Source organism: Manis javanica, chromosome 1, assembly GCF_040802235.1.
Source record: "Manis javanica isolate MJ-LG chromosome 1, MJ_LKY, whole genome shotgun sequence".
Classification (NCBI taxonomy): Eukaryota; Metazoa; Chordata; class Mammalia; order Pholidota; family Manidae; genus Manis; species Manis javanica.
The window spans coordinates 22,223,765-22,240,065 of NC_133156.1; the positions used below are offsets into that span (position 1 = coordinate 22,223,765).

At 43.5% G+C, this 16,301-nt stretch overlaps 1 protein-coding gene across 18 annotated transcripts in view; it reads right to left on the reverse strand.

Annotated features, from left to right (window-relative positions):
• Positions 1-16,301, reverse strand: part of LOC108409459 (phosphatidylinositol 3,4,5-trisphosphate 3-phosphatase TPTE2-like) — a 74,030-nt gene that overhangs the window by 41,209 nt on the left and 16,520 nt on the right. For 5 of the 18 annotated variants that reach the window (XM_073229789.1, XM_073229790.1, XM_073229779.1 and 2 more), the window contains 15 exons: positions 13,105-13,424; positions 12,402-12,580; positions 10,501-10,596; positions 9,459-9,512; positions 9,322-9,375; positions 7,524-7,571; positions 6,636-6,689; positions 6,499-6,552; positions 6,364-6,417; positions 6,227-6,280; positions 6,090-6,143; positions 5,955-6,008; positions 5,818-5,871; positions 5,510-5,575; positions 270-320 (listed from right to left, as the gene is read on the reverse strand). In XM_073229789.1, the coding sequence (XP_073085890.1) occupies positions 270-320; positions 5,510-5,575; positions 5,818-5,871; positions 5,955-6,008; positions 6,090-6,143; positions 6,227-6,280; positions 6,364-6,417; positions 6,499-6,552; positions 6,636-6,689; positions 7,524-7,571; positions 9,322-9,375; positions 9,459-9,512; positions 10,501-10,559 (710 nt within the window). In that variant the 5' untranslated portion in view covers positions 10,560-10,596; positions 12,402-12,580; positions 13,105-13,424. The other 13 variants (XM_073229796.1, XM_073229805.1, XM_073229800.1 and 10 more) reach the window with 13 other exon arrangements.

Sequence of the window (16,301 nt, forward strand, 5' to 3'; positions counted from 1 at the left end):
CTTCATTATTTATACTTTTACATTTAGAAGCAGCATATTAATATGTTACTACTAGACTTAGGTATATGCCATTTCTTCTGCAATTACTAATGTTCCACTTAAACTAAAATTCCAAGAGAAATTAGATTCCATTAAATGGAGCACAGGAGCTATTTATCAACATACTGATGGTGGAAATGTTTTTTTCCCTCCCAAATCGTTCCTCATTAAAAAGTGTGGATATTAATGTTACACATATTTAATTTCCTCCTTTCTAGGGTCTCACATACCTCACTGTTAAAGATGATAAAATTAAGTTCATAATCCACTTAATCACACTACTGCAAAAAGAAGCGAAAATAAAATTTCAGACTCTCCAAATTTATCCCAGATTTCTTCTAACATATAATATGAATTTAACCAATAGGCCTTAACAAATGTAATTTTAAACAAAATTTCTCCAGAAGCGGCATAAAAATACGCTTTTTGCTTATAACTATAAAATTTTTCATTTTCCTGCTTCCATAATTTTTCCTTTCATATATGCAATTTATATGAATAAACACTAAACTGTGGATGTTTTGTAACATTTCCCTTGCCTGTAAAGCCCCAACCCCAACTTTATGGTAGTACTGAATTCGGAGTCATCACCTGGAACAACACGGCGTGGAGACAAGAGTGGCGAAGGCGTGTGTGTCCCAGCTCTCCCACTCACGGGCTGTGGGGTCCTGGGCCAGTCACCACACCTCGGCCAGACCTGTCTCCACAGCAATAAAATAAGGGACTTCAGAGGAAGGTGGGGAGTAAATGACACTCTTGTCCTGGAATATTCATCTCTTGAAACGAGACACCCTGTGGATATGACAGTTAAGCACTGATGACAGTCACATCTGGGGCTGCAAGTGCAGTCCGGAAGCATGTCAGGAAGCTACATTTCAAAGGAGAAAACACCCTAGGGACTGGGCTTCTTCCGTTAATAGAAGGAGCAGGAAGGGCCTATTTGATGGAACCTCCAGTTATTCCTCATTTTACCCTATGGCTGGAGACAACGTAGCCTTTGGGGAGCAATTTCCACTGAGGCCTCTAACATGGGACCCATGCTCCACTCCCAAGTGGGATCAGTCCCAAGGCAGTGCTTATGGCCTGCACACGGGCCGTAGAATGGAGCGGACAGACGCTAAGAGGAACCGGGGCACTGCCAAAATTGGCCAGGAATGAACACTGTTAGGCTCGCCTGAGTTATAAGAGCTCCCACCCCCTCTAATCTCTCCCTCCTCCACCTGCACCCACTTCCTCTGCCCAGGTTTAGGGATAATCTTCCTGGGTAGAGGATTTTTTGTTTCATTACATTAAATATATCCTGCCACTCCCTTCTGTTCTTCATAGTTTCTGCTGAGAAGTCTGCTGACAGCCTGATGGGGTTTCCTTTATAAGAGTCTTTTTTCTCTCTCTGGCTGCTTTCAATATTCTGTCCTTGATCTTTGCCATTTTAACTACATCTTGGTGTTCTCTTCCTAGGGTTCCTTTTGTTAGGGGTTCCCTGTGCTTCCATACCTGAGTGTCTATTTCCTTTCCCAGATTGGGGAAGTTTTCCACAATTATTTCCCCAAAGAGACTTTCTATCCCTTTGTCATTCCTCTTCTGCCCGTATTATGGGAATGTTGTTCTGTTTGGATTGGTTATACAGCTCTTATTATTCTTTCACTCCTAAAGATCTCTTTTTTCTATGTTCTGGCTTTCCTTGATCCCTAATTTCCAGATCATTTACAACTTCTCCAACCTGTAAAAGCCTGCTATTAAATCCCTCCATTGTCCCTGGGCAAGGGAAACAAACGCAGAAATGAACAAATGGGACTATATCAAGCTGAAAAGCTTCTGTACAGCAAAAGACACCATCAACAGAACAAAAAGGAATCCTACAGTATGGGAGAATATATTCGTAAATGACAAATCCGATAAAGGGTTGACATCCAAAATATATAAAGAGCTCACACACCTCAACAAACAAAAAGCAAATAATCCAATTAAAAAATGGGCAGAGGAGCTGAACAGACAGTTCTCTAAAGAAGAAGTTCAGATGGCCAACAGACACATGAAAAGATGCTCCACATCGCTTGTCATCAGAGAAATGCAAATTAAAAACCACAATGAGATATCATCTCACACCAGTAAGGATGGCTACCATCCAAAAGACAAAGAACAACCAATGTTGGCGAGGATGTGGAGAAAGGGGAACCCTGCTACACTGCTGGTGGGAATGTAAATTAGTTCAACCATTGTGGAAAGCAGTATGGAGGTTCCTCAAAAATGCTCAAAATAGAAATACCATTTGACCCAGGAAGTCCACTTCTAGGAATTTACCCCAAGAATGCAGCAGCCCAGTTTGAAAAAGACAGATGCACCCCTATGTTTATCACTGCACTATTTACAATAGCCAAGAATTGGAAGCAACCTAAATGTCCATCAGTAGATGAATGGATAAAGAAGAGGTGGTACATATACACAATGGAATACTATTCAGCCATAAGAAGAAAAGAAATCCTACCATTTGCAACAACATGGATGGAGCTAGAGGGTTTTATGCTCAGTGAAATAAGCCAGGCAGAGAAAGAGAATTACCAAATGATGTCACTCATATGTGGAGTATAAGAACAAAAGAAAACTGAAGGAACATAACAGCAGCAGAAGCACAGAACCCAAGAATGGACTCACAGTTACCAAAGGGAAAGGGACTGGGGAGGACGGGTGGGAAGGGATAGATAAGGCCGGGGGAAAAAGCAAGGGGCCTTACGATTAGCATGTATAGTGTGGGGGGCACGGGGAGGGCTGTGCAACACAGAGAAGACAAGTAGTGATTTTACAGCATCTTACTATGTTGATGGACAGTGACTGTGAAGGGGTATGTCGGGGGGACTTGGTGAAGGGGGGAGCCTAGTAAACATAATGTCCTTCATGTAACTGTAGATTAATGATATCAAAATAAAATTTTAAAAAAATGAACACTTAGAAATATGGAAAAAAAAAATCCCTCCATTGTATTTTTCATTTCAGATACTGTATTCTTCAGCTCTTATTGACTCTTTGCAGGTCATCTTTTGTTGAGGTCCTCCCTGAGAGCTTGACTATTTTTTTGTAGATCCGTGAGCACATTTATGAGACTTACTTTTAAAGTCTTTATCAAGAAGACTGGTGATTTCAATCTCACTCAGCCCTCTTTCTGCTCTTTTGTCTTGTAGTTTTGTTTGGACAAAATACCTCTGCCTTTTAAGTGTTTCCTATGGAATAATTGCTTTATGGAGGAGATGCCCTCCAGGGCCCAGAAGCTCAATTTCCTGTGCAGGAGCCTCAGTTATTGGTGCGCGGTGGGTGTAGCACGTTTCTGTCTGGCTTGTAGTGATAATTCCAGGCGGGCTGTGCAGGCTGTCAACTGACTGAACAGAGAGACCACTCGGGGCTGTGCCGCTGGAGTTGCTCTGGGCAGAGCTGCCCACCACGCAGCCTGCAGCAATGGCAGGGACCACAGGAGGGCAGGACCAGGGCCTGCTGGGAGGAAGGGGCTCCTGGGGCCGGCTTCCACAGGCAGTTCCCCGGCTGGCCCAAAAAGGGGCTGAGAAAGCTGGGAGGGTCTCCTTCCGTCTGCCCGGTGGGAAACATGCTGCAGGGGGGGAGCCTCGAGGCGGCATTGCCGGTAAGGGGAATGGAGCGCCGGGGGCTCCTGAGGCCTCCTGACCTGCTGGGATGAGGGCGGGCCGGGGAGGTGTTGTCACCTGCCCTTTCCCTCAACAGAGGACTATGTAACTCCTGCCCCTCCGGCACCCTCTTGCCGCTGGGAGGCTCTCCAAAGGGCCCGCTCTGTTTCTGCCTCGGGGGACTGGTGGGGTGCACCTGTTCTCCCCAAGCGGCTGGAGGCTCAGCCTCACCAAGGGTCCCACCTCGTTGGTGTCCAGCCCCACTCATCACCAGAGACCACACGATGTGGGTCAGGGTCCCTGGAGCAGATCCCCAGGGCCAGGTGCTCAGGGGTCCTGTGCCCCCACTCCCTCCCCACTCGATTCCTCTCCCCCCCCCCGCCACCCCCCGTGGGCTGCCTAGGGCTTGGGTCCCACCGGATCGCAGCTTCGCCACTTCACACTTTTCGGTGAGGTCTCTTCCCCAGATGCAGGTAGTCAGTTCTGCAGTCTTCAGGTTGTTTTCAGGTTTAGTTTTATTTGCTGTATTTCTGTGCTCTACGTGATACTGGGAGGATGTTTCTGCCTTGCCTTCTCACACCGCCATCTTTTCCCCTGATGCCTTAGAGTTTTAAAAGCACTTATTATTTTCCTTTTATTACACAAATTATTTTACTTTTGTTGGTGATTGTACACCGCCTAGTGGATATTGTAGAGAGCACCATTGCTGGCGCACAGATGAACGATATAAGTTCAAAGAGAGACAGGGACCTGCCAAGTGCCCAGTGCATACGGATGCCAGAGTCAAGCACTGCTGCCAGGCCTCACTCCTCCTCCGGCCGGAAGCACCAGGACTTCTCGCAAGCACTGCTACAAATGCTGCCGTATCTATGCAATAAGCATTTGTAATTTAATAAACAAAAGTATTTCATTTTCTTTGGAGGGGGGTTAGAAGGAGGAAACGATGCTCAATCTATCTAAATTGGGGCCCAGCCCTGGGGAGCATCGTTGCAGAAAATTTATAGCTAATACAAAAACACATAATTTAATTCAGTGGCACAGTGATCTCTTCATTGAAGGCCCATAGTGAAAAAACTCATAGAAAATGTGAATCTATGGATAATTTGAAGAACTACTTGTATTCACTAATCACCTCTTTATTTTCCACGTAATCTTTGTCTAGACAGCAAGTAATTGCAGCAGTACCCAGCTAATTTCTTCTTCAGCACTACTCACCCTCCAACACTGACTGACAATAGTGAATGGTTTAATAGCTGGTCGAGAGACAAGCAGAAGAAAATGCTTACGACTATTTCTGCACACATGCAAATTTGAGAATGTATTGTTTTCTTGCCATTGAGTACATGGTAGAAATGTCTTCAGACCAGTGCAACAGGAAGTACTCTGGGTGAGATTACTCAGAAGCAAGACCAAATTAATAAAATCTCAATGTTCATAAAGAGGCTTTTAATCAGCAAAACATGTTCACTTTGGTTCTCAGTCCCATTTGCTCATAGACAACATCAATAAAACCAGGAACCAGAATATATCTGGGAAAAAATGATACAGAAACACAACTGAAGGGTGGGCAGCATTCTTCAATCTTCTATTTAAGAAGAGACTATAATAAAATTACCCTCTACTGAGGATATGTTCACATTATCAAACTAGAATATTTAATTGTGGCAAATGGAAATTTTTTGGGAACTTTTCTGTGAATTAGAATGATTTATTGTGTACCCCTCCCTCCTAAACATTTTGATCTTCCCATAGTTTTCCATTTTCTTGTCTCAGCACAAGCCCCATCTTCCTCAAAACAAGAGATCCATCAATGGCTCCCTCCCTCCAAACTTCAAACTTACCCACATGAATTAGAAAAATTGATGTCTTCATCACCATTATCAAGGTTGGAAAGTTGTTCTATCTGACTTTAAACAACAACAAATACAAAAATACAGCATTAGAGATTTGCTATATGGAATGGCACTATGACCAATTTAACTGAACAACAAAAATTTCTTGACTCTAAAAGATACAATAACCATGACATAGCTCACTGGAAATCCTAACTTCTTAGAATTTTAGATAATCGTCTAGAATATTTTATACTGCCATGAATATTTCTGAGACTAAATTTCTCCACCCTACTCTACCTCAACATATAGCTCACCTTGCGTTGGCGGCTCCATCAGCGATTACTGACATCAATTCATCTGCAGCGTTCCTAAAAAATTCAAAACACATATGAACAGACTCCAAGTGACTTCAGAGAGTCACAGTTTTTTGCCTTAAGTTAGTAAACCTCACCTTTCATTGGTGGCTCCATCAGAGATTAGTGACGTCAGTTCATCTGCAGCATTCCTAAAAAATTCAACACATATGATCAGATTCCAAGTGACTTCAGAGAGTCACACTTTTTTGCCTAAAGTTAGTAAAATTCACCTTGCATTGGCGGGTCTATCAGAGATTACTGACGTCACTTCATCTGCAGCATTCCTAAAAAATTCAAAACATGTATGATCGGACTCCAAGTGACTTCAGGGAGTCACAGTTTTTTGCCTTAAGTTAGTAAACCTCACCTTTCATTGGCGGCTCCATCAGAGATTAGTGACGTCAGTTCAACTGCAGCATTCCTAAAAAATTCAAAACACGTATGACCGGACTCCAAGTGACTTCAGAGAGTCACAGTTTTTTGCCCTAAGTTAGAAAACCTCACCTTTCATTGGCGGCTCCATCAGAGATTAGTGACGTCAGTTCAACTGCAGCATTCCTAAAAAATTCAACACATATGATCAGATTCCAAGTGACTTCAGAGAGTCACAGTTTTTTGCCTAAAGTTAGTAAAATTCACCTTGCATTGGTGGGTCTATCAGAGATTACTGACGTCACTTCATCTGCAGCATTCCTAAAAAATTCAAAACACATATGATCGGACTCCAAGTGACTTCAGAGAGTCACAGTTTTTTGCCTTAAGTTAGTAAACCTCACCTTTCATTGGCGGCTCCATCAGAGATTAGTGACGTCAGTTCATCTGCAGCATTCCTAAAAAATTCAACACATGTATGATCGGACTCCAAGTGACTTCAGAGAGTCACAGTTTTGTTTGAAATTAGTTACAAGTAGTCTGCAGTTGTAAAGTGGTTGAACTCTAAAAAATAATCTATAAATTATTTGGAATTTGGAAACCAGTATTCCAGCTTTCCCTAGAAATAGGGCTTTATATAGTTGTAATGATGATCTCAGACCTGTACAGTTGTTCATTGCTGAACCTCTTATGCGCAGCTGTATTGAGGCCAAGTTTGCTTGAAAATTCGACTTCAGTTTGTAGGCACACATTCTTCCAGCCTCTTCCGATTTCCTGATTTTCAAGTCCCTCCATCATATCCTTACTCTCCCTGTATCATGTATGTCTTTTCTGTTTCTTATTCAGGTTCGTGTAACTGCAAGCCTGAGACAGGGGGCTCCTTTCAATATGAGGACAGAGCTACATTTGGGACCCCAGCTTTTGGTGACAGCAGAATGCCAGAGGGCGTGAGATGGAGCTGGGGTCCATGAGCTACTCTTTTCTGCTGAGCGCCCCACTGCTCCCCGCTCACTGCCGCCTCCTCCTGGCTGCAGATAGGATTCTCTCTTCTCCTGGCCCAATCTAGCAGGGTCTCATACACAGACATCGTAAGAGTTTCCTAGAGTTCTGGCTAGTAGTTACTAAGGGTTACAAACAGGCAATGAGTAAGGCCTCCCTCTTATGAACTTTTCTTCTTTCTTCCTAGATCCCAAAAGAAAATTGCCTACAAAAGCTTACAGTTTCTTATAGTGACCTTACTGCCAGCAATGCTCCCCTCAATGCCTCCCACCAGATCAGGCAAGTCAACCCACCCCTTGTTCTCACTGTTGTCAGAGGACCTTGAAGGGGCGACCATAACTCTGCCAAGGAGTAAAACACACAAAAAATAGAGTGAGACATCTGGGAAGACAATCAGATTCTTTCTTCTGGCCGGATTTCAGGACCTAAAAAGTAAAACCATGAGGAAACATGAAAGAAGCTAGAGCACAGCATTCGGACCTCTGAGACAGTGTCCAGGCTGGGTGAGTCCCCTGCAAAGAGAAGGAAGGAAGGAGGCACAGAATTCACAATTAAACCTCATTTCTTATTCCCCATTTTGTCAACCATTGACATGCTCTGGGATCGATTTGGGAAACATGAGAGATCTAAGAATGTATCGACAGAAGACTGTGTGGATTCAGGTAACAGGTAACGAAGGGACACAGGAAAAAGGAAAGAAAATGCCAGAACAATGACTACTCCAATGTCAAGGGCTAGTCCTTGGTGACCTCTTCCTAGAGAAGAAACAAGCAGATGGGTCAAGCATGGCCTAAATGATGTTTAAAGATTTTTTCTAAACTGAAACCAGAGAATATGTTCAGAATAATTTCTTTTTCTCTGACTTCATTTCAAAAAAGATATCTGGTTATATTATCCAAAGTTAAGAGTTCCAACTTCCCACTACCACCACTGGCTTGGGCAATTTAATCTCCCTGCAACTTAATTTCCTCATCCATAAAGTAAGACACATGCAAAAAGTATTTTCCATCTGTCAACTTCATGAAATCATGCTAAATATTCACCATTTTATAAATATAACTGGTCTTTAGGCAGCCTGCCCTCTTCACCTTAAGTTATGCCAAAAAACAATCAGTATGTGACAATGTATAACAATGTATACTGATACATATCTTAAATTTCAGAAACACTTGAAGATTCTCATCAAATACACTCCCGTAATTCCCTGGGAAATCTTGGGCTCCCGTCCAAGGTGACAGATAGTCCTCTTCCCAAAACTACAGAAGTCGAACCGAAGTATGAATTCCAAGTAGTAATGGCGACACAAACCCTGGGAGACTGCACAGCAGGGTGAGCTACCCCTTAACTGGAGGACAGAAGGAGGAAAAAGGCAGCTGGGGGCAGTCCTGACGGCCTCATGGGAGGGAGAATGTTAAGTCCTGTTCTTGCCTTTCCTCCGCGTTGCTTGGAGACAAGCACTGATTCCTCAGTAGGAACCAGTAGCAATTACCCAGTGTCGTCAGGACAAAATCAGAGCAGCATGAGGTTGGCTGATGAAAGCAGGACAAGGGCTGAAAAGCAAGCTTCGGGTGGTCACTCCTCTCCTCACCTCCAAAGCCCCCAGGTGACAACCTCCTCAATGCTGGCTGTGCACAGACTCTCACAGGCGACACACCCTGACCAGAGTTGTTGCTTGAGATTCTGTCCCCAGGATCATCACCTTCCCTCATGTCAAACGTACTGAGAAAGGCGTATCTCAGGTCCTTGCTTCCACTGAGGGTGACTATATAATACCTCCCCCAAGGCAGGACATTTTTAAAAGTGAAAAGGATGTGCTATTAATAATTATGCTAAGACCACAGCCACAGACTGAGGTTGTCGCAAGCAAACCTCAAGTACTTCCCTAATAAAAGTTACCAGAGGGCCAGTGGCCACGGAACATGAGCCTGCAGGTCAAAACAATCACACACCTGAGGGGCACAACTGCTGAGAAGGAAATACAACAAACGGAACAACAGACCGCCTGAGGCGTAACTCCTGGTATATACTGACCAACATTTTAAATAAGTATGAGAAATACTTATTTTAATGCCTTAAATTAGTAAACCTCACCTTTCATTGGCGGCTCCATCAGAGATTAGTGACGTCAGTTCACCCACAGCATTCCTAAAAAATTCAAAACATGTATGACCGGACTCCAAGTGACTTCAGAGAGTCACAGTTTTTTGCCTAAAGTTAGTAAAATTCACCTTGCATTGGCGGGTCTATCAGAGATTACTGACGTCAGTTCATCTGCAGCATTCCTAAAAAATTCAAAACACATATGATCAGACTCCAAGTGACTTCAGAGAGTCACACTTATTTAAATGAGAGTAAGAAATCATAAGAAAAAAATCCAAGAGGAAACTTAAGTATAAAAGTGTAGCTGTTGAAATACTCAGTGGAATAATAATAGTTCGGATCCATGTGAGAGCAAACTAGAGTTGGGAGATGAGATCGAGAAACTCCGCAGAAAATAATAGAAAAGAAGAAAAGGACAGAGAGAACATACAGAAGAAAAGCCAGTCGATACGGACAAGAAAACAGATCCCTAATATCTGGAGTATAGTCATCTGAGAATAAACGGAAAAAGAAAATGTAGAAGTGACACTATGTAAAAAATAATGACAAATTTTCCCAAAATTAAAGAATATCACAGAAGTGATATTTCATCTAACAAATGTTTCAATGGTACTTACTAAATGCCAGGCATTGTCCTGATGCTTCATATTACTTCAGTTGATTCTCATTAAAATCCTTGAGTTAGTTACTATTACTCATTTTAACCTATTCACAGGCCTTGAAACATTCATGTATTTCTAACATCAATCACACTGTTTCGTAAGCCATTAATCACAGCAATCACTGTTTGTAATCTTCACTGTGGAAATGGACAGTATTTCAGGCCGTTGCCCCGAGATGGGTAGCTGAAGCCCTTGTGGTGGCTGTCTCTGGGAAATGGCCCTGCCCATGGGCAGCGCATCCCCCATCAGGGCAAACAGCTGCCCCTGGAGGAGAAGCTTCAAGTGGCCATCACTGGTCCATGCACGTTATTACTGGCACACTGCCGAAGCTGTTGTGTTTTTAAGGAAGTTGTAGGCATACGACAAAGTCTTTAAACTGTCTGTGCCAAGTTTCATTTGCATATAGCTTACATGTATTATGAAAGAAGGCACCCATGTATTCCTCATTCTATTAACCAAGGCTGAGAATCATGCTTTAAATTCAGTAAATTTGAGTCTTATTACTTACCTATTTCTTTTTCGACACATGAACCAGAGACATAAAGCGTTCTTCTTTAATCTCTGCATAGTATTGTTTTGTGGCTGAATTTAATCTAGAATTAATCTAAGAAAAAGACAAGCACATATCATTTTACATTCAATGTGTTTAAAACATATATGACATCCCCCAGTTAGAAAGAAAGTCACACATGGAACTTACTAGATAGAGATCAGCATTCTAAACTCTGGAATCCACAAATATAAAATCTACAGTATTGTGGAATTTTATCAATGCTGTGAAACATACATTCTGTATTTGCCTTTAGTATTTTAATTCAAGAAATAAGGGAAAACATTTTTTGAACGTTCAATAAAATTCAATGAAAACTTAAAAAATTTAAATAAAACAATAAACTTTAAGTTTAGGTCAAGTATAAGACATTTTAAAGATTGCCCACTTGCTACATAAAATGCAGACAGAATGAAAAAAAGCCCATTTCAAACCAATTTTACATCATCATAGTGATTTGTGATATTTCCATCCTTAAATATTCTGTAGAATATATCAAAGGGTGGAAAAGCAAAGATGGCCCCTCAACAATTCACAGAGCAGATTTACGTCACCCAAGAAAACTAGAAGTCACTGGAAATAAAAGGACATTGCCAAGTGAGCATGTCTACACTGAGGCAGCCAGAACCATGCCACAAGCCCCTATTTTAAGTCAGGAGAGAAAAACAAAAGAAATAGAAAAATACTTGTGATGGAGGGCAGAGACAGGGGACAGGCATCATGATTAATTTTCCAAACAAGCTGAGATATAAACAATATAGTAAGAAAAGGAGAGAAGATTCCATTTCAAGAGCCAGTAAGGAAGTAAGATCCCTGATACATTCTTTAGCAGACAATGACTCGGCCCGCCTTGGGGCAAGGCAGGTGGTCCTAACTGACATGTCCCCAGAGGGAAGTCACTATCCTGGGGAGGAAGGGGATCAATAAACTTCTTGCACTAAGCATATTCTTATTACTTTAAGAATCAGCTGGAGGACTGGTAACAGGAGGAGGCATGGTGTCTCCCACCTAAGCCTCCTGACACCACCTGACAACTACACCCCTGGCCCTTTGTCACATTCCTGAAAAATCCTTAAAAGCAGGAACCCCCAACCTTTCAGTGCCTCCTGAGGACATCCACACTTTTTCTCTCTTCAAGTGGGTGTTTAAATAAAGCTTTCTCACTGCTCAACTTAATTGTGTTCTGTCTCTCTGCGCCTTTACAGTGATAAGCGTCTTTATTTCTTTGCTATTTCATTCTATTTCCAAGTCTCACCTCATCTCCACTTTATTTCTGGTGAGTAGGCAGAGGGGCGGGGGGCTGCTGAGAGCTCAGGTTTGGGCCTGTGTGTCCCTGTCGCCTGGGTGACCCTGACCCAGCTGCAGCTGCAGGAGCCTGCCTGAGAATCTCCCTTCTTGGGGATGTTCTGGGAACATAATCTCACTCCATCCTGGGCTCTGCGGCTCCCTGAGTCGCGGCGTGGTGGGGCTGGTGCCCGCCCTGTGCAGATCCGGGCGGACAGGGGACGCCAGGTGACCCTGGCTTCAGGAGCTGTCCAGGGAGAGGTCCCTACGCGGAGGTCAGCAGGCTCGCACCCCCCACCCTGCACTGTCCTGCCCTCAGGTGCCCGCAAGGCCGCCGCCATTCTCGCCCTCCTCCCTCCTCTCGCTCCGCATTCTTTCCTCGCCTGCGCTCTTCCGACCTGCTGGAGAATTCTCTCTCATTCAGTCGAGAACCCTCCCCAGTCCAGGTGGAAGTTTCACCTAGTGCACAGGGAGAGACCTCCCAGACACAGCTGCCCGGCAGCACATTTTTTTCCAAAATAGACCAAAATGAATATAAATGTTCATTCTGAATTTTGGGCTTGGGGCACAGTTACCTGTAAACAGTCTTTACAAGTGAACAGGAGCGCCAGCTCACGCTCAGCTCTCAGGCTTCTGCCTATTTTTGCTCCAACCATAACAGGCCAGGGTACAGACGGACTCCTGGCGTCCCCTGCGCTCGCTCGGCCAGGATCCGGTCACCTGCAGGTAAGGCTGCTTTTGCGCCTGGAAGGGGCTGGGCACAGGGACAGCTTGGCACCGGAGGGTGTGGTGACTCAGACACTTCTCCTAAGTGGGAGTGAACCTGAGTAGGGATCCCGGTGGCAGCTTCTCTCCTGCTACCTTTCAGGATAACGTCTCTCCCTTTTTATTTTTAACCACCCCCTCCTCACTCAGGCCCCACACAAACCGTCAAGTCAACTCTAGGCCCCGCCCAATTCCTGGGTAGCAACACTGTTGCGCTATTTGGGCCTCCATTGTCCCAGTGCCCCTGCCCCCAACCACCCAGGAGGGAGGGGATTCCGGGAGGTCCCCAGGAGGAGGAAGGCACTTAAAGAGTGCCCCTCACAGCTGAGCCTAAGGCAGACCTTTCTGCCTGTGGGCCCCGAAGAACCCCATCCTTCCTCCTCTCCCCGCCCTTTCTCCTCCCCCGCCCTCCACCTGTCCCTCTAAAACCTTACGCTCTTCTCACTCTAGGAGGACGAGGGCAACATTAGCAGGCATAGAGGGGATGGGACCCCCTTGTCCGCAGACACCTACCTCCAGGTCTTCACCTGATGCCTCTACCGGGCAGTACTGGAGTTAAGAACCCTGTGTCCATGGCAACCCCAAACAGTGGATTCCAGGCGGTCCTGAGATGATAGCAGAGCATCGTAGGGATACAACACGCTTCTTGCAGATGGCAGACTTAAACTCAGACACTGTTCTCCTTAAGATGGGGGTGGGGGTGCCAAGATCCGAGATCCCAGGGTGACCTTAGGGCAGACTGTCCAGGCTGTTAGTTTTTCTCTGGTATCCAAAGGAGGGGGTGCTTCTTAGACACTTTGATTCTGACGGTTACATTGAAGTTTTGGCTTTCCCTGTAGGTTGGAGAGAATGACCGGAGGGCTGAATGTTTTCTGGCTAATAATAAATTTAACTGAAATAGGCAAGATTGATACAGGACACAGAAAAAAAAATACTTCATTGATGCAAGTTATAATTTCAAAGAATTGAGAGGAAACAACCAAATACTAGCTATAAATTAAAATATACTCCTGTGAAGTAAATCTGAAAGGTGGAAACAAAGGCCAAACAAATGAAAACAAATATGGAAAGAAAAATTTTTTAATGTAGATGAAGCATTAGAAATGTCTGTATGGAAATTATAATATAAAAATTACCACAAAGAATATAAATCAAGTATAAAAATCAAACGAATAGTCATAATTGACCTGATTGTTTACAGTTCATGATGCGTGATCAAAACCGAAAGTTTCTGTGATATGACTGCCCTTGCACTGTTCACCATGTAAGAACTTATTCACTATGTAAGACCTTGTTCATCATGTAAGAACTTGTTCGTTTTGCTTCAGAAGATTGGAGACTGTTGAGATATAGGCTTGGGGTGGATTAATGATTGTGCATTGAGTCCCCTATACAGAATTTTATTGTTGTTAACAACCATATGATCAATAAATATGAGAGATGCCCTCTCAAAAAAATATAAATAAATAAATGAATAATAAAAAATAAAAAAAATTACCACAAAGAGAGGAATTGAGAAAGACCAGTTTGATAGTCTGTGTTGGTACATGTTCTGATTTTGAATGGTCACAGTTGAAGACAGGGAAAAAGAAATTCATTATTTATTTAATATTTCAGTAAATCACTTTGTAAGACACAAAAATGAATACACTATGATCACTGACCAATGTCAGGTCGATGACAAGGCCAAACTATAGAAAGACCTGCTCTAAAGACAGACCGCTACTGTGCCAGCGCCTCCTCTGAGCTGGGACAGGGCGGTAGGGAGACCCGAGCCCTGCGCCTTCCCATCTGCATAAGGGGCTGAAGAGGGACTCAGAAACTCTTCCGGAGGGCAGAGCCCTTGTTTCTTCCCATGTCTCTGGGCCTTTTAAATAAGATCACAACTACAACTCAGAATTTCTCCTTCCTCGGTGTTAGCATGTGAGATCTGCCATCTTAATACCATCTCCATTTTGTGAAGAATGGAAAGTTCCAGCCTGAGCTCAGGCCAGGAGAATATCCTGCTTTCTCCCTATCAAACTCTCTATTCTTTGTGCAGCGTGACCACTGACATCGACTTGGTTGGCTAATAATTGGACAGGGATTCCCTCGGATGCCTGGAACCAGCAAGTCTCTCAGTTGTTACAAAGGGCTTTGTGTGCGGGTTAGAGCAGGACTCCAACACTCTGCCAGACTATTACAACACCATAACCTACATTTTCTTTTGTGCAGAATCTCAAGGTCCCCCAGAGGTTAGCTTTGGGCCTTTTCAATGCTTTCCTAAGTATGCAAAGCCCTCGGCTTGTGTACAGCCCTAGACGTGCAGGTAGCCTTCTAGAGTCCCAGGAATAGGTCACAGCTTTTTAAAGCTCCTTTTGGACTCTCATTCACAGATTTTTCTTTTGCGCCAACTGTTATCTGCACCTCAGGCAGCCCTGATGTCCAACAATGGCCTCTGATTGTCTTCAGCAACTGTCCCCAGGGTAAAGGGTAGATACAGTCCAAGTCTGGTCTGATAAAGACAGTCTTGTGAGTGGGGTCTTCTAAGAACCCACTAGATTGGTCAAACAATGACACTTCTCTGGGAATAGGACTTGGAATGAACTAAAGCTAGCTTCTGTCCCCTTCGGTGTCATCCAGGAAGCTCATTTTCACCATGGTTGCAGGATGCTTGCTTTGGAGGCTGCCATGAAGCTGGGGAGAATGTGATTCTTCCCCAGGAATAGGGCAAAAGTTCACTCAAAGGCTCATTGTTCTCACTAAAATTCAGCCTATATTCTTGAATAAAATGCTCCCCAGATTGCTGCAAGCCTTTGGTTAATGTTCACAGTTCTGAAAAAGTTGATTCTGACCATTTTGCCAGTGTTCTTCTTGCTTTTATGAAGGGAAGAAATTTGGGAGGCCCCTTCTTCACCATTTGCACTGATATTACTTCCAAACATAGTTTTTTTTTATGATGATGATTCATTTAATATGCATCAGAAGCAGCGCTGACAACTTGATTTATCTTCATTGTCTCAATTAATCCTATTTTTTTTTGAGAGGGCATCTCTCATTTATTGATCAAATGGTTGTCAACAACAATAAAATTCTGTAGAGGGGACTCAATGCACAGTCATTAATCAATCCCAAGCCTATATCTCAACAGTCTCCAATCTTCTGAAGCATAACAAACAAGTTCTTACATGATGAACAAGGTCTTACATAGTGAATAAGTTCTTACATGGTGAACAGTGCAAGGGCAGTCATCACAGAAACTTTCGGTTTGATCACGCATTATGAACTATAAACAATCAAGTCAGATATGATTATTTGTTTGATTTTTATACATGATTTATATGTGAATCCCACATTTCTCCCTTAGTATTATTATTGTTATTTTTTTAATAAAATGCTGAAGTGGCAGGTAGATGCAAGATAAAGGTAGAAAACATAGTTTAGTGCTGTAAGAGGGCAAATGTAGATGATGAGGTGTGTGCCTGTAGGCTAAGTATTAATCCAAGCTAGACAAGGGCAACAAAACATCCACGGATGCAAAAGATTTCTCTCAAAACGGGGGGTGAGGTTCTGAGCCTCACCTCTGTTGATCCCCAAATTCTCACCTGATGGCCCCCCTGCGACTGTGCCTGTCTTAGGTTGTTCCTCCCTTGAGGAATCTTACCCGTCTCTGGCTAACCAGTCATCTTCCGGGGCCATACAGGGAGATGTAAAGTTGGTAAGTGAGAGAG